Source organism: Falco peregrinus, chromosome 3, assembly GCF_023634155.1.
Source record: "Falco peregrinus isolate bFalPer1 chromosome 3, bFalPer1.pri, whole genome shotgun sequence".
NCBI lineage: Eukaryota > Metazoa > Chordata > Aves > Falconiformes > Falconidae > Falco > Falco peregrinus.
In genome coordinates this window covers 105,258,407-105,279,722 of record NC_073723.1, presented here as the reverse complement: position 1 = coordinate 105,279,722, position 21,316 = coordinate 105,258,407, and the positions used below count along the sequence as shown (strand labels likewise).

At 53.8% G+C, this 21,316-nt stretch overlaps 1 protein-coding gene across 1 annotated transcript; it reads right to left on the bottom strand.

Moving 5' to 3' along the window:
- Window positions 1-2,505: 2,505 nt before the first annotated feature.
- KLHL17 (kelch like family member 17) lies at window positions 2,506-21,163 on the bottom strand. The gene is given in 12 exon segments (XM_005238324.4): window positions 2,506-2,680; window positions 2,682-2,865; window positions 3,538-3,719; window positions 4,758-4,831; window positions 5,928-6,016; window positions 6,372-6,539; window positions 7,135-7,279; window positions 7,370-7,583; window positions 8,608-8,724; window positions 9,777-9,998; window positions 10,470-10,591; window positions 11,013-21,163. Coding segments are annotated over 12 exon segments (1,917 nt in total). The 5' UTR covers window positions 11,368-21,163; the 3' UTR covers window positions 2,506-2,635.
- Window positions 21,164-21,316: the final 153 nt, after the last annotated feature.

Here is a 21,316-nt window from a genome sequence, read left to right as displayed (position 1 = left end):
ACATTGCTGAAGATCACTGGGGCCAAGGGTGTGTGGCGCAGAACTCTCCTCGGCCTGCTGCACTGCCAGCTTCCCCCGCTGGTTTTGCCTGCCTGCCACCCCTCTAAGATAGCAGCCCCCCTTCACACTACAGCGGCCACAGCTGGACCAGATGCTGAGCCACTGCTGTAACAACTCATGCCGTGTCTGAAATGAGCCCCGTTCCTCCCTTCAGCAGTCCCTGCGCTGCTCCTCTGTGCCCTTCAGCAGCTGGCTGGGCTGCACCGGCCTTTCGCCGTTCCTCACACAGGTCCTCAGCAGGACCTTGGCATACAGGGCCAAAGCCCAGCAACAACACCTTCCACTTCTGACATGGCTGTAGGGCTTTTAGGCTCATTCTCCTTCAAAGAGGTCCCTAGAGCCAGGGGCACCTTGAATGCGCTGGCCGATACAAGTCCAGCAGAAGACAAAAAAACCTGATGTTGCTTACAGGAATGGGATGGGAAGGAGTGGGAGCTCGCCCATGCGTAGGCACACGCACGCAACAGGGCAGACGTCACCGATTTCATCGTTACTCTGAACAAAGCAGATTCATGTCGCCTAGTTAGGGCAGCCCTACCGGGGTGCTGACCAGGAGGCAACCTGCACTAGCAGAGCCCAGACATTTACAGGGACCTCTGCAATACAGAGGACTGGGAGAGCTGCCAAGCTGTGACAGGCTGGGGCAGAGGCTTGACAAGTGAGAGAAGAATGAAAAGCAGATTTAGAGTCTGTTCCAAAAGCCAAAAAGGCCTCCTGAGCCTGAGGGGCCCAGACTGTTCTTGGGGAAGAGGCTGGGGGAGAAGCAGCCCAGATTTTCAGAAGCTGCTGGTAATTTCAGGTGTCCAACGTTAGGCACTGTAAGTGGGCTTGTAAAACATGCAGGCACCTGTCCAGGATAAATCAGATTGCCATAAAAATTGTCTTAAGCTGGGGAGTCCCTGTCTGATCTCAAACTCTCCTTTCACCCCGAAAAAAAGAGAAAAGAAGAAATCTCTAGCCACTAGAAAATTTAGGCCAACGAATACCGTAACAAGTGAAATCTGAACTCTACAAATGAGAAGAAGTGGGGGGGGGGGGGGGGGGAGGACAAAGGAATGAGTTCAAAACAGTTAGACCATGTTTCCAATGCTACATTTGAACACTATTGAGGTACCAGTGGTTGAGTCATTCCTATGTAACGTGGAGAACACCTGATAATATGTCTCAGTTCAAGGCTCATACATTCACCCTACAGCATATGCATTGAAAACACCACCCAAGAGGTTCCATGGCACAGGTGGGTCTAGGCCAGACCTGTGACTTACAGTACTAATTTATCAACCTTTACTTCATTAAAGTGGTTGCTTAATTGCCAGGGAGTCACTAATTGCAAATGGTCCCTTCCATGCTGTTTTCACTGTAAATACAGTATCTCACACATGCACACACCCCCACACATCTATAGAGAACATCTTCCAGGACACAGTCATCATCTCATCAACAAATGAGAAATCAATTGCATCCCTTCTGCTGCCTTAAAAGCAGATGGGATGGGGAATACAAGAACAGTGTAAAAAATAAAGGGCTATGAAGTAATTAAAAATTAAAATATTAGCATTCAAATAAAAAAGGCAAAAAATTAACAATAAAAAAAAGTAATGCCAGGCAATCCTCATTTAGAAGGCTAGACTGTCCTTGTTTAAGAACCAATACCTTTCCATAAACTCAGAATCTGCTCTGCAGAGAGGAACAGCAAACAGGCTGCTCTGTTCCCAGCCAAACTGTGAACCAGGACCACGTGCAGGGAGTAGGCAGCCGCACAGTCATTTGAACCTGGGACAGCAATGGCATGGATGCAAACAAGGTCATTCAACCCATCTGCCTGGCTGGGGACTCCCCAGAGCAATGGTCAGCTGGGATCTTAGTGAATGAGGTGGGGCCAGCTGAGTATGGAGATGCTGGAGGGTTCAGGATGCTGCATCCAATTTTGTCTCCAAACCTCACCTCCTCCAGATGCTGTCCCGTAGCTGGGCTTCTTTTGTTTGTGTATTTTAAGGCATCAATTAGACACCATTGAGAACCATACAGTGGCCTCAGAGTCTTTAACAGTGCACAATAGGCTTGGTAAAGAGTTTGGCTACAGTGACATTCAGAGGAGCAGTTGCACATTCAGCCATGTCCCTGCGAGGAGTGCTGTCCACCTCTGCCACCCCACTGGACTCCTGGAAGCCTCCAAGGCTGGCTGTGCTCATATGTGTGGCACCGGCTGGATCACGTGAATCCAAGAAGCAGCAATGGTTTAAAGTTTCCCCTCCCCAAAGAAAATATACGCCCTTTGGGTGAGTGGTGAGATGAGTCTGAACAGAGCAGAGAGCATCCCCTCTCCTCGCCCTCTACAAGGAGGGTGCTCGTCCAGGAAGCACATTTCTAACTGCTGTAGTCGTGCTGATCCGATGTGTGCACCAGGAGTGGGGATAGCTCCGGGGGTCTGCAGGAGTGCTGGGGCTGGAGGCAGCAGCCGGTACCTTCACTCTCCTCCTACAGCGAGCGGCTGCCCCGCGGGGCGGGCCATGCTGGCCTAGCACTCCGCCAGGCACCCCTGTCCCCTTGAGGTAAGGTAGATCCTGACTCTTTGTCAAAGGCTTGTCGAAGACACCGACAAGGTGGGCGAGGAGGGGGGGCGGGAAGTTGAGGAGTTCCAGCACAGCCACCCCCACGCTGCTGCGGCGTGTGAACATGCACGAGGCTGCTACCCACTTGTTGGTACGGGGGTTGTACTTCTCAATGGAGTTGAGGCTGGAGCTCCCATCGTTGCCACCCACTGCATACAGCCACCCATCCATGGCCACCAGGTCGTGGGTGCTCCTGGAATGACCATGAAAAGACCACAGTGGTGTGAGGCTCGAACACGGTGTATGTGGGGCATTAGGGGAGCTCAGCACCTCAGAGGAACCGGCCAGAGCTCTGTCATCCCACAAAAGGGAGTGTCCAGCCTCACAAATGCCCAGTGAAAATGAACTACTGGTGCTCCGTCAGTCAGTGGCAGAGTGCAATATAGAGCCTCAGATCTTCCTCTTCACTCTGATACCCTCCTCCTGCTAGAGGAGGACCACCTCTAAGTAACAGGCCCTAGGAGCCTAAAATCCTTGGACTTCCAAGCCTTAAATCCTCCCACAGCCCAGCAACATCTCCTACATGGCCTCAGCTAGCTGTACCACCTGATTCTTTATGGCCACAGAGACTGCCGAGAATAAATCCCTTTGCAGAAAGTGCCTGCTGCAGAATGTCCCTGCTCTGCCCTCCTGGCACATGCGTACCAGTCCCTCGCAGTGCAGCAGGGAGTATTGGCTGCCTTTGTGCAGGCAGCACAGAGCCAACCAACTGCAGCATTAGCCAAGCCCTGGGGCATGGTCTGCATTTAATGGTTTGCAGCGCCAAGCACAGCAGGGCTCTCGGTGAGATGGGATCCCTGTTCCTGACTGCAGGAGCTGAAGCTCCCCTGCAGCTTGGGACTGTGGCAGTGGCAGAGCTCCTTACCTACGGATGTTCATGGGTGCCACACTCTCCCACGTGTTGGTTTTGGGGTTGTAGCGCTCAACAGAGTTAAGGCAGCTGGTCCCATCGTTGCCACCAGCCACATAGAGCATCCCCTCCAGCACGGCCACTCCTGCACTGCTCCGGCGGCTTAGCATATTGGCAATGGGCGTCCAGGTGTTGATCTGGGAAGAGGCAACGTTTGTTTGTGAGCCAGTAATTTTCTACGTATCCCTGCCAAACCAGTCCTGTGGTAACCACACAGCTCCTCAGATAACAGTCCTTCCCCCAAAAAGACTGCTGGGGGGACCTAACTTCTCTCCTTTTGGCTCTCCAGCAGAAAAGCTGCAGGCTCCAGGAGAGGCCACTGCCGACTGGCTTGGGAAGGCGCAGCCACAGCTGGCAGGAGCCCTGCCAGCCCAGGGCCCTGAGCAGAGATCCCTGTGCCAGGCCACCAGTCACGTCACAGATGAACGCCAGCCCATCACTGGAGTTGAGCTGTATCTATTTCAAAACTGTACAAGCCACAACTGTGGCTTGACAGCTCATGAAAAACCTCCAGGACCCTCTCTGATCTTTTTGCAGTCATCTAACCTGCTCTTAATAGAGCTGAGAGATCCAAGGCCCAACACATGCCCCTAGCCTGCCACAACCCCTTCTAACTGCTCTGGATGTGTGTGCAGGGAAGGACCTCAGCTGGAAGCTGGAAAAAGCTCAGGGCACGTACCAGAGCCTTTCCTCTTCGAGAAGTTGAGCTGGCCTACAGGCAATGGGGATAGAGTGTTCTGGCAGCTGACAACCTCAAGGAGATAACCCCGAGCCTGCAGCTTTGGCTCACTTTGCTCTGGATTGCACCCCAGATATTCTGCCCTGCCAAAGAGCTGGGGAAGGGGCTGATACCCGCTCCATCTCATAGTCACGCACGGTGGCTTAAGTCTTCAAGGAGGCAGGCAGGTGAGTGCTGAGCAGGCTCCTGTGGGCACACTGCCTGCTCCACTGCTGCTGCAATACATTGCTAGGAAGTGGTCTTAATCACTTTATTAATCACTTAATCACATCATAAGCTATGGCAGCTCCAAGAGACCACGCGTACCTGATCTCTCATTGTCTGCTAAGTTCTCTAGCAACTTGTGTAGCCCTCAGCTTTCTGCAGGGCCCTTTCAGGCACGCATAAGGAGGGGAGAGGGAAAAGGGTTATCAGGCATGCTCTCTCTCGTATTTACCTGGGGCTCATACTTTTCTACTGTGGCTAAGTGGGATGAGCTGTCATATCCCCCAACAGCATAGAGGTTGCCTTCTGCAAAGACAGTCACACATGCACAGGAGTTAGCTAAAGAGCACGGCCCCAGTCCCAGCACAGCCTCCCACAGCTCTTGCACAGGTATCAGCTGAGCCGCAGTGCCGCCTGCTCCCCAGGCAGCCAAGCTCCTCTCAGCAGGGCTCCCCCAGCTCCCCCTCCCCTTGCAGCAGGAGCACTGTGAAATATTCATCAGGCAATTTCTCTGCCACACTGCAAGCTTCCCAAAGAGCTCGTTCGCCTGCCACTTCTTGACCTCCTCATTATGGGAGCTGCAAGTGCTCCCCACCAGAGCAATGGGTTGGTTATTTTTAGCAGCAGAGGCTGGAGCAGGGGAAGGCAATAAAGGCTGTGGCAGGCAGAGAGTATGAGCTGGTGATGGAGGGAAGGAAACCTCTGAGTCAGCACTGAGAGCTGAAACCAGAGAACAGGGCAGGGGAGAGGCACCACAGAGACACTGGGACACTGCACAGCAGTTCCTGGGATGGTGGGGAACAGCATGCTAACCTGGCATCCCCAGGGAGGTCCAGCACCTGCTAGGGTGAAGAGTCATACTTGCATTAACCCCATAGCTGCACTAAACAATGAAGTGGTTCTCACACTGCACCCTCCTTAGGGACAGAACTCATTCAACCAAGTCAGGAGACATGGCACCTAGCGTTGTGACACCCCTGGCAGAGACAGTTTTGACCCTGCACCACCGCTTGGATCATCACTAAAAGGACTGTCCTGCTTTTGTAATGATGGAGTAATAAGGTTATCTTTTCCTTTCTAGGGACAGGTGATCATCCACAGCCAGCCCTCTTGCTCCAAAATGGAAGGGCCACAAAGGAGCTGAGGAACAAGTTCTGGGTTCCCTCATGAGTTGCCTGCAGAATGTGATGAAACACAATTACACTAGGGAGACTGAGGAGGAGGGCAGAGGCAGAGAGCATGTCAGGACATCGCAGAGGAATGGCTGGGCTACTGGGACTCACAGCTAGGGAATCTAGGAAGAAGGGGTGGGAACTGGAACTGAATAACATGAAAAGGAACCACCAGAAATGCAAGAGACAGTTTGCACAGAAGTCAGCCAGGTCCTCATGCCATCACCCACCTAGTGTTGCCACCCGGACGTAGCGTCTCCTCGTGCTCATGGCAGCGATGGATGTCCAGGTGCCTGTCAGAGGGTCGTACCGCTCTGCGCTGCAGCAGGCAGGGACACAGGAACATAAGGTGTGACACTGGCAAAGCCCAGGTCAAAGCTCTTTGACACAGGCCCTCAGGGGCAGCTCCCAAGGAAGCTTGGGAATAGACAGGGAAAATGGAGGGAAGAACTGACAAAGGCTGTGTTCTGTTGTGACAGAGGGCTACAAAATGGGTTTTCCCCGCAAAAAACTTTGCCTGGAAGGCACTGGAAGACATAGCTGGATTGCAAGACATGTACTCTGGGGCCAGTCCATCTGTCAGGAGCAGGCCTCGTGGGCTCCCCCAGGCACCCAGCACCAAGGCCAGTGCAGGCAAGAGCAGTGGAGGAGCCTGTAGCAAGACAATCCCCTACCTGTTCAGACATGAGGCCCCATCGTACCCTCCAGCAGCATAGAGAAGCCCATGAAGCGCTGCTACACCCAGGCAGCTCCTCCTCGTGCCCATGGATACCTCAGGTTGCCAGGAATTGGTGACAGGATCGTAGGACTCCACTGTGGCCAAATCAGAGGTCCCATCGTAGCTGTAGGGAGAAAAAGGGAGAATGCGTTAAGAGCTGTGAAGCCTGGACCGCAAGTGAGGCTGCGGGCTTGTCCCACTGCGCTAGAGACGATCAAGGGCCTAGACAGCACAGCTTTGCTTGTGTCCCTGCCACCACCCCTCTCCGCTCCCCGCTGCCCAGCTTCCTCGAGGCAGAGTGCACCGCAGCACCTGCTGGCAGCGCAGAGCCCCGAGCAGGGCTCTCCTGGGGGTCTGCGAAGACCGCGGGTCGCAGAGCCCTGCACACTGGGGAGGGGGCGGGCTGGGGAGCAGCAGCGTAGGGCTAAGGGAAACGGGAGGAAACAGCACAAGTCCAGGACGTAGCCACCACCAAACTGAGAACTAGCAAACTCACTGCTCCAAACTGCAGGGGCAGCAGAATAGTTTTCAGTTGCTATGCCCACAGTTAGTAACCCAGAGATAGCGGACTGCTTTGTCCGGAGGCTGGCCCTGGGAGGTTCTGCTGGCCACCTCTGCTCCCAGAGCAGCTTTTTGCCACTCTTGCTGCCGGCTCTGTACAGCAGGTGCTGAAGGCAGCCCTGCCAGCTCCCTGCGCACACCTCCCATGCCCTCCTTACCCGCCCACAGCATACAGCTTGTTCCCAATGGCAGCAACGCCCACTCTGGCCCTGCGAGTCGACATGGAGGCCACCATGTGCCACCGGTCCGTCCGTGTGTCATAGGCCTCACAGTCCCCATGGATGGCGAACAGGCTCCCCCCACCTGCACACGGGATGGCAAACAGAGCAAACAACAGTCCAAAGGCCCTGGGAAGGGGGGTCGCACGTATGTGAGCATGTGGCAGGGCCTTACCCACAGCAAACAGCACAGTGCTGGCCCCCTCGCAACGCCGTGGCCTCGTCCTGCTGTTGCTAAGGACCCCTCTCTGCTCTGGCATGAGGTGGTACTTGAGGGCTTCGATCAGCAGGTCCTTGCACTCCGAGTGATGCCGCACCAGCAGCTCCGTGTCCACATTGCTCATGAGGAAGTCCCGGCTCAGCAGGGGCAGCCGCACACACTTCATAAGCTGAGGGGAGAGGAGTTAAACTCCACTGGCAGGGTGAGAAAGGTTTATGCCAGTGCTGCAAACCCTGGGGACCCTGGCAGGAGCCTGGACCGTTAGCTTTCACGTCTTTGCAGAGCCAGGAGCCCTCAGCCTAGCCGTGACAGGTCCCACAGATTCCCACCCTGCCTGCTGCCGGTACTCACATCCTCCTCCAGATCTGATGGTACAAGTAACAATCCTCACTGCAGACACCAGTCCCCTCCCACCCAGCACACCCCATGTTGCATTGCCCACAGGAGGGATGTCTGAGTGCACACAACCAGCAAAGGTGTAGACAGAACTCCTCTACCCCTGGGGCAGGTGGAAACCCTCAGACAGAGTCTTCCTCATCCTGCCCCATCTCAGTCCCAGCCTTCGGGAGGACACCCAGGGATGCTTCCTCCCGCCGCTACCACCTTGGAAGCATGAGAGGAGCGAGACTTCAGGAAGCCAGGGCTGCTGGAGGCACCAACAGCCTCTACTGCAGTTCAGGGCTCCGTCTGTGAGCGGGTGCCCATGCTGTGCAAGCACTGGCAGCCCCACAGGAAAGGGCTTAACCATGTCTTCTCCAGTTGCACCTTTGGCAGGCAGGATCGCAGGCCCATGCTCCAAGATGCAGATGCAGGGAGGCAAAAGCATGAGCTAAAAGAAGTCCCTGCTCAAATTTGCCTGAGCTTTTAGTTTGAGGATGCATGTGAAAGCTCAGGAAGGCTGCAGGCAAGGCTGATCTCTCCTGCTGCCCACACCCTCCCCAGAGCTCTGCATGCCCAAGCTGCCAGGGGTCAGACAGGGCATCCCCCTTGGATTTGTCAATAGTTTGGACTTCACTCTAGGAGACTGAACTTTCTCAGCCACACCCTCATCTATGCCTGGACTGGAAACGGTATGGCGAGGACCTGCTTGCTGTCCTCTGGCCATCCTGCAGTTTCCATCAGCTGTGTGTCCACTCAGGCCGGGCACTTGGAGCAGGTGGGTAGAACCAGGGCATCCTCCTCAGCAGACTCACCCTGGGGACATGCTGTCTTCTGCTGTCCACATCATGTTTGACCCAGCTGAGCACAGCCCGGTATACCTCCTCCTCTGATGGCACATTGAGGCTGTCACTAGAAATGAGGTCCAGCACCTGCAGAGTGGGGTGGAAAGGGCAAGTATTGGTTGGTATGGTTGGGAAGGAAGGGACACGTTCACACCCCCAGGTAACTGGCCCAGCAGAACAGTGCTGTCAGAGGCAGAGCCCCTGCCTCCTGCAGATGCTGGCAGATGAGGGGTGTACAGCTAGTCTCCCACTGGATGCAGAAGGACCCAAAGAGCAACCAGGTCCCCCCAAAGTAGGCAGGTGCAGCCATGTGTCTCCTCTCCTCACAGCACTGGTGTGGAGACAGCTCTGCCCTCGATCATCTTTCTTGGTTCATTCCCCCGGTTCTGTGTCTGAAGCTGCTGCAATGCCTGACACTTCCAATTAGCATCGGTGAGATCAGGCAGCCGACTCTGCTTGCACACGTCCCTTCAATATTTCATGGGATAGAGCCAGGTGCCCTGGCTGTTCCCAGCACACTCCACCAGCCCAGGACTACAGAGCTGGAGCAGGTGGAGATACACACCCTCCCCTCGCTGCCACAAACCCCACTGCCCCGGGAACAGACAAAGGGAGGTGTATGCATCCTGGTAAGGGACCATACAGGGTCAGTTGATGCAGAGAAAGGACTGGGAATGCCTCCAGGCCAGGGCACAGCACAGTGCCCTACAGAGAGCAATGAGCCAGGGGCCATACTGGCACCACGTGAAGAGCAGCAGGAAACATTAGCTGAGCGCCGAATTAAACATCACAGGTATGTGACCAGGGCAGCCAGGACTTTTCCCTTGTGCTGTGTCCCTGGAGAGAGGGCAGTGTACCCAGAGCTCACATGGCAAGCGCCAGCAACAGCAATTATCCTCCGTGTTACCCTCCCATCCCTATTTCACATGGGATTAAGCTTATGCACAGCATTCTTCCCACATACTGTCTCTCCATTGGATGGAGAGGACCAAAGCACAGAATCTGGATACATTTTCCTGCCAAACCCTGTCCCCTCAGTGCAGGTTCCTTGGGCTCTTGACACACAGACCGTGCCTTCCAGGACAGAGCACAAAAAGCCTTGTCACACACATATCTTCACACTCCCATCAGGACCTCACCTGTTTAAGAGGCAGCAACATGAACTCCTCCGTCTTGGACACCTCCACAAAGTGTTGGAGGACATACTTGTGTGCAGACTTGAGGAGGTCGCTGCACGAGTGCGTGTCAGCAAAACCCCGGATCCCCAGGCAGTTGGATGGGTCGAGCTGGCTGAGTAGGAACTTGCAGCAAGCATCCCGCACACCATTGAGCTGAAGCAGGCTGGCAGCAGGAAGAAGTGTCTGGCAGTGAAAAAGAATGAGGGAAAATAGAGTTTCCAGGGCAAGGAAACCATTTTCACCCTTGTCTCACTGCAAGTCAGTAACAGAACAGGCTTACTGAGCCCCTTCAGGCACACAAGCGCATAAAGGACAAAGCATTCTTTGTTTCCAACAGGACTAAGCTAAAGAACAGCTGAGAAGGGCACCTGTAACTCCCCACAGGGCCAGGAAATGGCAGGAGAATGGCAGATGCTCAGGACCAGACCTGGCCACTGCATAGTGCCCCAAGGAGCCATTCCCAGCCACAGCAGTAACAGGAGCCACCCCTCTGGGCACAGGGGAGCAAATGAACTCCCTGACCACTGTTAGATGCAGATGCCATCACAAAACAACAGCTGAAAGTGTTGAGCAGAAGGAAAGAAGAGTCCCCAGGAGGCAAGTATTGTACAGAATGGCTTTGTGGAGAAGACAGATTTTGGGGTAAGCTCCTACCTGTACATTCCCCTCGCCCACCACAATCTCAGCTGTGTAAGCATATTGCACCAGCTGCTCCAGGGCCTGTGGGTCAATGTCGTGCAGAGTCACATGGGTCTGGCGGCTCTCGCTCATCTCATCTGGGGCAACACAGACATTAGACATGGACAAAGTCCCACAGCAGGATTGTCTCCCCGCAGGAAGACTTGACCATGCACGGAACAAGCCACATCCACCTCCACAGCCCCGCATGACAGCCCAGGAAGGTCTCCTGCCCAGCTCTTAATAAGGAGAAGCAGCAATATACTCTAGGGAATGGGGTCCGTGTCTGCAGGATGGGCATCAAGATACCCATGAGGGGGGTTACGAGCAAAGGGCTTCACAGAAGGGACTCAAATGGGGAACGTTACTGCACTTGCTCACAGAACTGACATACAAGCACCGCATTTCCATAGGGTAGGGCAGTGAGAACAGGGAGCAGAACAAAAGGGGGCTTGCAGAGAGGAGAGGGTTTGAAGAGCGGGAGATAACTGGCCATGGGAAAGAGAGGACACTACTTGCTTGTGAACATGGCGTGGAAGTATGGGCTGCATGACGCCAGCACCACCTTGTGGGCCTTGATCTCCTTGGTGCCCACATGGAGCACAATGTCACAGAGCAGCCCGCGTTGTCGCATGCGGTTCATGCACATGAAGGCGTCGTGATAGTGCCGCTTGGAGTTGTGGGAGATGCTGTGGCCATCACGGTTGAGGAGCTGCACACCCCCTTCCATGGCTGCAGGTAGTAGATGGTGTGCTTCCCTTCTCACCAGCACTGATACGGAGGAAAACCAAAGCATTACCCAGGCAGGAATAGCTCTAGCCCCAGATATTTCCCACTGTCCCCAAGTATACCTGCCATTGCTCAAAGACCCCATTCAAGAACACCTCCCACCCAACCAGCCCCTGCCGGGGAAACATCATCCAGCTCATAAACCCATGATGGGGAGGAGATAGTCTCTGGAGGAACACAAGTAATAGAAAGCGATGCTCAGACTCTTCTCAGCTGTGACACTGCTTCCCAACTGTGTTCATCTTTGGATCGAAATCCTCCTTACCTGCCTTCAGAAGGGTACTGCTCTACAACATATGCACCATCTCCAAATCTGCCTAACAAGGCACACTCCCAAGAGCAATGTTATGGACCACAGCTCTTCGAGTGGTGGCTGTTCCCTTCCAGCTTCCAGAAGACGCTAGGAGATTTGTAATGAATACATCTGCCTTCAAAAGTTCAGCTTGGAGAGCTGCTGTCTTTCCTGTGCCCACACAATTCAGAAGGATAAGGCAGCGGGCAAAGGCAGCTGCAGCACAGAGCTCTACAGTCCCAGTCCAGACTCCTGCAGACCAGGGGTTCAACTCTTCCTGCCATTTTATATTCCAAGCCCCTTTTTGGGGAGAGGCTGGGGATTCCCAGGTGGTCCGTTAGGGAATGGGAAACATGCATTTTAATATCCTGATCTCCACTTCCCTCCAGCATCCTCTACCCAGGCTCACCCAGCCTCAAGGCTGCACCAAACAGTCCTGCTCCAGCACCACAGACTCCTGTTCAGCGCTGGCCTAGCAGGTGATCTGGGCAACACAGAGCTCCTAGATCTCCCTGGAAGCATCCCAGCTGAGACGCTGGCTGTCCTTCAAGGGGTAACTTTGAACCTCAGGTAGTTTTGGTTTGACAAGGCTGACAGAAGAAGCGGACAGCAAAGATCAGTGATGCTGATCAGGCCGCTGGGACCCAATGCAGAACTCAGTCTGCATGCACACCTACACGCCACTGAGCATGGAGTGGGACAGTCCTTCCACACAATCTGGGACAGCCCCGGCAGGGAACAGGAGTATGAACTTGATCAGCTTGTAGAGCTCAAACATTGCCTAAATCAAGGAATAAGGGCATTTATTTGCGCAAAGATATTTTCTCTTTCCATTCTGTTTGCATCTAGGCTGCTCATGGTGTTTTGAAAGGCGTCTGACTGTCCCCCTGCAGCAGCACCAGAAGGAGAGGTGGGAGAATGAAGAGAGGATGACTGAGCAGCAAGAGCAAGGAGAAGGAGGAAGCAGGAGAAAAAGGCAGCTTGAAGAAAAAAAAGCCCGTGTGCTGCACTCGTGCGCCTACCCCCGCATCCCTGCGGTGAGAGAATCCCCTCAGTCTCTGTGCTCCTCACGACACCTACACATTGCCAGCCGTGCCGAGCCTAAAAATAGAAATCTACCATGCTGTACCGGCTCAGCCCCGAATGCAGCTATCCGTTTTTAAATAGCAATTGTAACATGTACTAGAGTCTGGGGGAGGAAAAAAGATGAATAAACATCTTTCCTGAGCAGGAGAGAAGCCTGCAATGCCCTCTTCTATTTGTATCATCCCACGTGATACGAGATTCCTCATTTCACTGTCAGCAGGGAAGACTCACGGGCACACAACAAAGGCAACACCTGTTGATGCTTTCCAGTAATGAGTAGGATGCTATTGTGCCTTTGACAGGAAAGAAGAAACCCTGAGCTAACTGGCCCTCTCTTCCAACACCCCTCAGCTGAGCTTTTCAGAAAGCTGCCACATCTCTAGGGCACCCTCAGTGTGTTAATTCACGTGCATGGACACTGCTGGATGAGAGCTGCCTGCACAAAAGTGGTTTATAATTATTAGCATCTCTACCTGGGCTCAAGAGCTCCTTTCCCAGATCTGGTTCAGTGGCACAGACAGTGCCTTCTTGCTTTTACTCCTCTCCCTAGCTGCAAGCCTGAGGGTCTTCCAGACCTGCTTGAGCTGGTCTACCTTTTTAATGCACTGCTGAGGCATACTTCTCCCCATCAGTATTTAATCACGCCCCAGCTCTAATTGAGGGCACTCGCACCACCTATTCTGGGTGCTGATAGCCAGGGACAGGAGCTCCCAGCTCCACAGTGGTGGGAGGACCCGGGGGGGACAACATAGGACAGGACAGAAGAGCAGGAAAAAGATGGGATTGCTTCTCCTTGTGCTCTTGGAGACTTCTGAGGAAAGGTTTGCCACCCCAGCCAGGCAGGGGGAGCACACAACTCCACTCCAGCGGTCAGGGGAGAGACACAGAGAGCAGACCAGACTGAAGGTTGCTGTAGCCAATGCACTGGCATCACAGTAATCAAACACATTTCCAAAGAGGGTCCGAAGTGCTGGGCTCTCTTCCCAGCCCTGCCACTGAGTCATTGCACAACTCTGAACAAGTGCAAATGCAGAGTGACAAGGGTGACATCATCTTTCCTTGCAATGATTCCCCTGGTGAGGGGGTAGAGACCAGCTATTGCTCACTCCCGCTCCACCCACACCACCCTACTGTCACAGCAAGGGATGGCATGCACCTCACAGAGCTCTGAAGGGCTGGTGCCTCCCTCACCCACACCGCTGTGCAGCACCCTGAGCTACACCATCACGTCACTGTCTCTGATGTGACCCAGCAGGGAGCAGGGCCAAAGGGAGATGCCATCCCAGTCACCGCACTGCCACCAGGCTCCCAAGAGCATCCACACACCAGGGGACAGCCCACAGCTGACCTGACCCACAGGCAGCCTGAACCAGCTCTGCTTGATGATTTTTCACTACAGCTTCAGCCGTCCCTCCCTCAAAGAGCAGCTCACTCACCCACCTTGGGAAAAGGTCACCCTTCCAAAGCGCAGGGAGCGCTGGCATGGGTCTGGCCTGAGGTTTGCCATGGGTACAGCCCCTTCAGTCCCACTTCCCAGTGTCCCCTCTAATCTGCAATAACTTGTTCCCACCAGAACTCTTTTGCTTTAATGGATCAGAATATGATCAGTGGGGAAAAAGGGAAAGGACACCCCACTGCTGCTTGTGCTGCTCCCCGTGCCCAAACTCTCAGCTTCATTGGCAACACTGAATACTCCTTATTTCCTTGTAAAACTTCATTCCCAGGAAATGAAGGTCTATGAGCACCGCTAAGATATAATTAATGAGGAACAGTGCCTGGACCTCGAGAGACAGTAAAGCAGTGTCCAGAGCTCCAGCGCGGGGAAGTAAATACAAGCCCACTTTTGTGGAGCACGCAGCAGCATGAATGCACGTGTTACGCATCAGCTATAATGGATGCGGTGGTTGACTTGTAATAACTCTTAGGTTATGACAAAAAAAAGAAGGCGTTTGTTTGGCCTCTATGCAACAGAGCGTGGCCATGCATAACAGCTCTGTTAATTAATGCAAATGATCCCTGCCCAAAGGGAGGTCTGTTCTCTTTGCACAAAAAAACATATTTTGCTGAGAGTGAAAAGAAGCATGCTGAGCAATAAACAGGGAACAGAGTATCCTCCAGGGAAAAGTTCAGAGCCTGCCCTTTCCCCAGGAAGGCCCTGGAGAATGGCTTTTTGTTGACAGCCTGGATGGAGATTTTGTGTCTGCCAGGCTGGCTAGGAGACTGCAAAGACACATCCTGTACAGCTGGTCAGATGTTGGGGATGAGTCTTTGCTGTGGATAAGGTGACATCCCCTACTGTAAGGCGTGACATGCCCTAAGTCCTGACATACATTCATGCTTAAATCCATCACTTCCATGTGTGCCCTATCCCTATGCTGATATTCCGGCACCTCTTTTCTGGTAAACCAGCTACAAAGCCCTGCTTTGTGCACAGCACTGCATCTCCCACAGAAGGCTGCCATTAGACCTTCAGGATAAGACATCAAGTCCTTGCGGGCACTCACCTCTATCCCAGCATGTCACAGCGCTAACAGAGCAAAGGGCAGCACAAACAAGGTCAATAAGGTAGCACTGTGTTGCCAGTTCCCCTTTCAGAGGAGCAGTTTTCCCCCCCTTCTTGGTGCTGGGGTTCTGTCTCCCAGGCACAAAGTCCTTTTTTTGCCTGCAGACCTCCTCTGGCTCTGTCCCCAGGCAGGAAGGGGCTGCTGGCGGTGCTACTCTGTTGTGCCCTGCAGCTTCAGATCTCTAATCCGGGTGGTGGAGCCAAAGCAGTGCCTTCCACAGCAGCACAGCAGAACTCATCCTGGGGCCGAGCAACAGCACAGACACCTGGGGAAGAAGGAGCTTGACAGTAGAGTCACAGGCAGGAATCGCTGCTTCCAAGTGCATCTCCATCTCCCCCACACTAGAAATCAGAATTCTGATTTTTAACCCCTCTAAGAGGAGTCACAGGCCATTTGCTGGTAAGCAGCCTCGGGCAATTCAGCACTCTCCCAAAGAACTGAAACACGAAATACACATTAAAGATCAGGGCAGGACTAGACTGGGGCAGCCTAAGGGGGGACAGGCAAGAGCCCCTGCCCAGCTATGTGTGGGGGTGTGCATACAAGGACAAATAGCTTCTTTTCTCCTGGGAGCAGGGCTGGGAAGAAGATGTGCTCCTGTGTTCCTGCAGACTCTTCCTTCCCGTCACCAGCCAAGGGACACAAACAGCTGAGCTGGCAGTAACAATAGCTGCTGTTATGCTGTTGCAAAGTAGGACCACTCATACAGCTCGTACCAGCATCCAGAGATGCAGCCGAGTACACTACAGGCCTGCAAATTTTCACCTTACTGCTTTGTGGAGGCCCCATTAATTTGGCTGAGCTACCCCTTTTGTTGAACCCTGTCCGTGGCTCTGAAGCCGATGTCTAACAAGAAGCTTTAAACTACCAGATGACTAGCAGTATTTTTGCATCAGTAATCCTCCTGCAGCAGGCATGTCTAAGACACCAGGGCTGCTGTCTTCATAAGCTACAGCAGACAAACACTGCCCTTACACCTTTAACTTGGGTATTCTAAATTCTTGCTTCTTTCAGAGGGCCTAGCACTGCCCATCACAAAATACATTGCATTCTTACCTTTCCTGCTCCCTTCCCCACAGCAAACACAAAGAGGATTGGAAATCATCCAGTTGTCTAAACCCAGGACTCAGATGCAAAGCAGCCGCTAAATTGAGGAATTGTCCCCACCAGGACCTGTCCCATCAGCACCACTGATACAGACAGATAACTCTGTCCCCTCAACACAACACTTAGGGGTTCAGTCCCTTCTCAGCCCCTGTAGCACTTTACCTGCATCCAGGGAAATCAGACACTGACAGCATGCAGCAGCTCACATCCAATCTTTCTAATACAAGGTTAACTGTGCATTCAGCCTAGAAGAGCCAGCAATTGTGAGGAAGCAGAGGGACCTAATGGTTCAGGACTAGAGGCTCTGAACTACTCTGAGCTACCGTGAAGGCTGATTTAGAGCTGCACCTATACAGAGGTCAGGACTGCAAATACTGATGGAAATGTGCCTTAATGTGGCAATGGGAGCTGTCATTCCTGACACCAGCTCTGCCTTCAGAGGCAGCAGTAGGGACAGTAGAATTAGGAAGCTGACAGCAGACTGCTAGACTGAGGACTCTGACACCTTGCACCCCTTTGCTACCTCCTGATGGACACAATGGAGGACATAAGCACACCAAGAACACACAGGTGGGGTGAGCTGCAAGGAGAGGTTAGGAGCATGCACCTCAGCCCAAATGCTTCTTTCCACCTGCTCTCCTCTCTTTTCTGCTCCCACTGCCAGCACTGCCCCTGACCACATTTGCCTTCTATTCCCCAAGCCCCCTTGCTATGGACGGGAGGGTGAGGTGAGCGCTGCTCCTGCTGATCAGTGGAATTAATCTGCTCCGAGCTAGCCTCAAGGCAGCACAGGGCACCGCAGACAGAGCTGAGTCTGCAGGACTGAGAATCCCCAGCTCTCAGTAGGGTTTGGGTTTTTTTAATGAATTAGGCATAACTGACACGCACTGAATCCTCCTGTCTAGACATCTGCAGAGAAGTGACAAGCTGCCAGAGAGGATGTGGAGCCTCAGCAAGGGGGTGGGGAGGACGAAGAAAAACTGCACACAGTTGCCAGCTCTACAGCACAGAGACAGCACTGGCTTCAGGCAAGAAGGGCACTCAGCACATTGACCTAGTCAGTGTCTTTCAGCAACTCAGTGGGTTGTAATCAATCGGCTCTGGTGCACACAGAAGGTTGGAGGTCTTTTCTAATTAAAGCCTCTTTCCCCATTACTCCTGGGGAGTTTTGTTTGGAAACTCAGCTCAGAGTGGCTCTCAATCATGCCAGCTCACGCTCAGAAGTGCTTTAGCTGAGAGGGCAGGGAGCACAAGGCCTCAGTGCCTGCATTGGGACATTCCCACACCTGAAAGAGATCAAGGGTATCAAACCTGCTTAGTGCCTCTCTGCGTACACAGTTTTCTCCCTCTCACACACACTTTGCACAGGCAGCAACTCTTCCTGCAGACATCTTCAAATTCAGCTTTTGCCTTCAGTATTTTGCACTCGGAGGATCACAGCATCTCCAAGCAGGACTCCATGGTTGAGGGATTTAGAGGCATCTGTGCTAACATTTGGGTCATTAAATAATTGGTTCTAAGCGTCAGGACCCAAACAGGTTTGGGACTGCCAAATTCCCAGTTTAGGGAGAAACAAGAAATGGAAACTAATTCAGGCCTTGAGATGCTCAGCAAAATGTGCAGGTCTCCAGATGCACTGGGATTAGACAGTGGTTCCTACACTCCACCACAAAGTGCACCAAAATATAAGCACAAGGAGCCCTTTGCCTCGGCCAAGGACTGGAAATATGGGTCACGGCTCAATTCCCCCTTCCCAGTGTCTCCCTGCAGACACAGGAGAGGAGCTACCGTTGCAACCAGTGCTATTTTATGGCACAAGCAGTGCCAAACCTCTACATGCCAGCATCAAGCAAGTCTCCTCTCCAGGCAGCAGAGTGATAGTTAACAGCTTCAGCTGTGCTACCCATCACTGTGGTATTCCTAATCTCCCTCTAGTCTTCACCATGACAGACATCTCTGTGCTCATTTTTCAGACAGGTAAACTGACAGATGAGAGTGCTCAGGTCATTGGAGGCAGTCCGTATCAAAGGATCTCAATATTCCTGGCTCGTAAATTTGCCCAGGAGCTCCCTCTCTGCAACATCCTTGGCCAGCAGCTACTCCAAGAGGGACTGTGCCCTTTACCTGTCCGCTGTGCAAGGTGATGGTGTCTTGAATAGGTGGCAGCAGGCCAGCTCAGAACAGGTTGCTACCACTCAGCAATGCCCTGACGTCAAACGAGTGGGATGAATTCGGTGAGACTCAGCATGAGCTACTGTTCAGCTTCTAAAGGAAAAGTTGACTCCATGATGTGAGGCAGCGTGGCCTACAGGCTCTAGATGAGCAGATCTTTTACAGACGGGTAAGCCAGGGAACAATGCTAGTGCCGATGCCCTGAGAAGCACTGCTCACAAGTGATTCTCTGAACCAGGAGGTCACCAGCTGCACTTGTCCTCATCCATTTTGCAGAAACTGCGTGGCCCACGCCATGTTTATGGACAGCTTACAAAGCCTCCTGCCAGCTTCAGTCATAGCGTGGGTTGGCAATGTAGATGTACTGGACCACATAAGCAGAATGTGCTTCCTCTTCCAAACAAGCCCAGTGCTTCACTTCACACTGTGGAGCAGCGGGAACCTGTTTTCAAGCCAGAAAATGATTAAGAGAATTCCCTCACATCTTCTTGCAGGCAGCAGCACAGGCCACATACATGAAAACTCAGATATTTGGAGCACGTGACATAATGGCCTTGAGTTTGCTGGTACACTGGGGGCTCGCCAAGGCCAGCGGGTCCCAGACCCTGGGAATTTCAGCTGAAGGAGCTGTCCCTGAGAAGTCATATCCTTTAGAGGAGGTAGTGTGCTTTGTAGCCAGTTCTGGCAGGCCAGGCAGAAAGGGTGAAGCCTCTCAAGCCTACCAAGCCCAGCTTGCCTAAGGGTTCGGAGGCAAAGCTCCAGCACCTGAGAAAATGCAGAAACCAACACTGAGACTTTCAGCGTGGCTGTTTGATTTTTTTTTTTTTTTTTTTTGAGCTGCTGAGCCTGAAATGCAGCAAAGCAAAACCTGAACCCAGAAAAGTCTCCCCACCAGATCTCCAGTCTTCGGAGCACACCTGCCTTGACGTTCACATGCCACTCCATCTACAGAGACCCAGACTGATGCCGATGAGAGCAAGGCTGGATGGCCACCAGACAGGCTGGCAGCACAAAGAGGTTCCATTGCCACCCTCACCAAGCTGACCTTAGCTGACAGAAAGCATAAGGGACCATCCTAGCTACCCAAGATGCCAAGGAGTGACTCCATTTGGATCCTAGACTGTAAAGCCAAGAGAGCAGGTGACTGCTCCATCTGCCAGCTCCTGGTCCACTCTGAGTTAGATTTTACTGTGATTCATGAATTAGTCAGTTCTCAGGAAGGAAACTCAGATCTTTACACCCAAGATCCTTAAGAGTCTTACTCACTGCCATGATGAATAAAGTATTTCCAGCAGATGCTTGTGGGCCAGGAGAGAAACTTGGGGTGCACAGGGGAAAGATTCCACAGAGATGTTTGCTTGGCTGTAGCGATCATAACCAAAGTACATTCAAGTGTCAGCGAGCCACAAAACAGCGAACTCGTAACAAACCAGCACTCCTGGTGCAAAACGCTAGCACACAGACACCCCAAATGTGTTGTGTAGGCCCCATCCCTCCTCCCATCCTTAAATGCAGCTTCTGCCTTCGGACCATCCATACTGAGAAAGGGCAGCAGCTCCCTGAGACTCATTTGAGCTGTATCCTGTCCTAGGGGCAAGAAATTACCTGCAGCAGCCTAGCGCACCTGCAGACTGTCAGGACCAAAAGCACCTGAACATCCACATGTTGCTGAATCACTCCCGAACTAACCCTCCCTCCCTGTGGTCTCCAGCAACAGAGCGTGCCCTGAGACAGCGCTCATGGGACAGTAGCCCCTGAAGTCAGAGGAGAGCAGGCTTCCTTTACAAAGCAACTCCATAGAAGCGCAGCCACCATTTCTGCAGTTTTCTGGCTTGGCACAAAAGCCTGGTCAGTCAGTGGCTGTGTACTGACGCACAGAGCGCGGGGACAGCCACCAAGCCGCTGTGTTTCTGCCTTGTTGTAGGGCAGCCGAGGCTGCAGGGCCAGCGCTCGTCAGGGAGGGAGGCATTTGCTCAGCCAGCAGAACCAGACCAGCTGCCTGCCCCAGCCTGATGCTCCCCAGGACCACCACCGCCAACAGAGATGCTGTAGCTCAAGGAGAGCCCTCTGCCCTCACAGCCACTGCAGAGGCCAGAATAAAGCTGCCTCCCGCTTCCCCCCCGTCATGCTATCAGAAAACCTGAGGCGACATTTCTCCCTGTGCCCTTCAGCTCCCCCACAGCCAACGATACCGAGCAGCCCGGGTGCTTCCACCAAGGGGGAGTAAAACCGCGATGCCAGAACCTCCCTGCGGCTCTCCCCGCCCCCCTGCCTCTCCAAAGGGCCCCCAGCCTCTTCAAAGGCTCTGAAGCTGCGGGTTTTCCCGTTACTAAAGGGATCTCTCCGGGACTTGGCGGAGGACGGGGACACAGACCGCGCTTGGCACAGCGGCCAGAGCCGCCGAGGCGCGGACACGAAGCGGCCGAGGCAGCCGGGGGCTCCCCCGGCCGCGCTGCGCCGTACTCTGGCCGGGAAACGTGCCCTCCCGGGGGGACAGGCCACCGGCAGCGCGGAGGCAGCGGCGTGGAGTGATGGAGAGCTCTGCCGGGGGATCCTCTTGCCACTGCCCCCCACCTCCCGGTAACCCCTCCCGGGGCGCTCCCGCGGGGCCCGGGCGCCAGGAGAGGCAGCGGAGGGGGCGCAGGGCCGTGCCCCGGCGGTACTCACGGCTCCGGCGCAGCGGCGGCCCGGCCGGCGGGATGCTGCGAGGACCGCTCTGCCCGCAACCGCCGGCCCCACGGCGCGGAGACGGGCAGGGGACAAGTGCGCGGCTCCTCCTTGGGCCGCGGCGGGACCGGGGACAGGACCAGGGA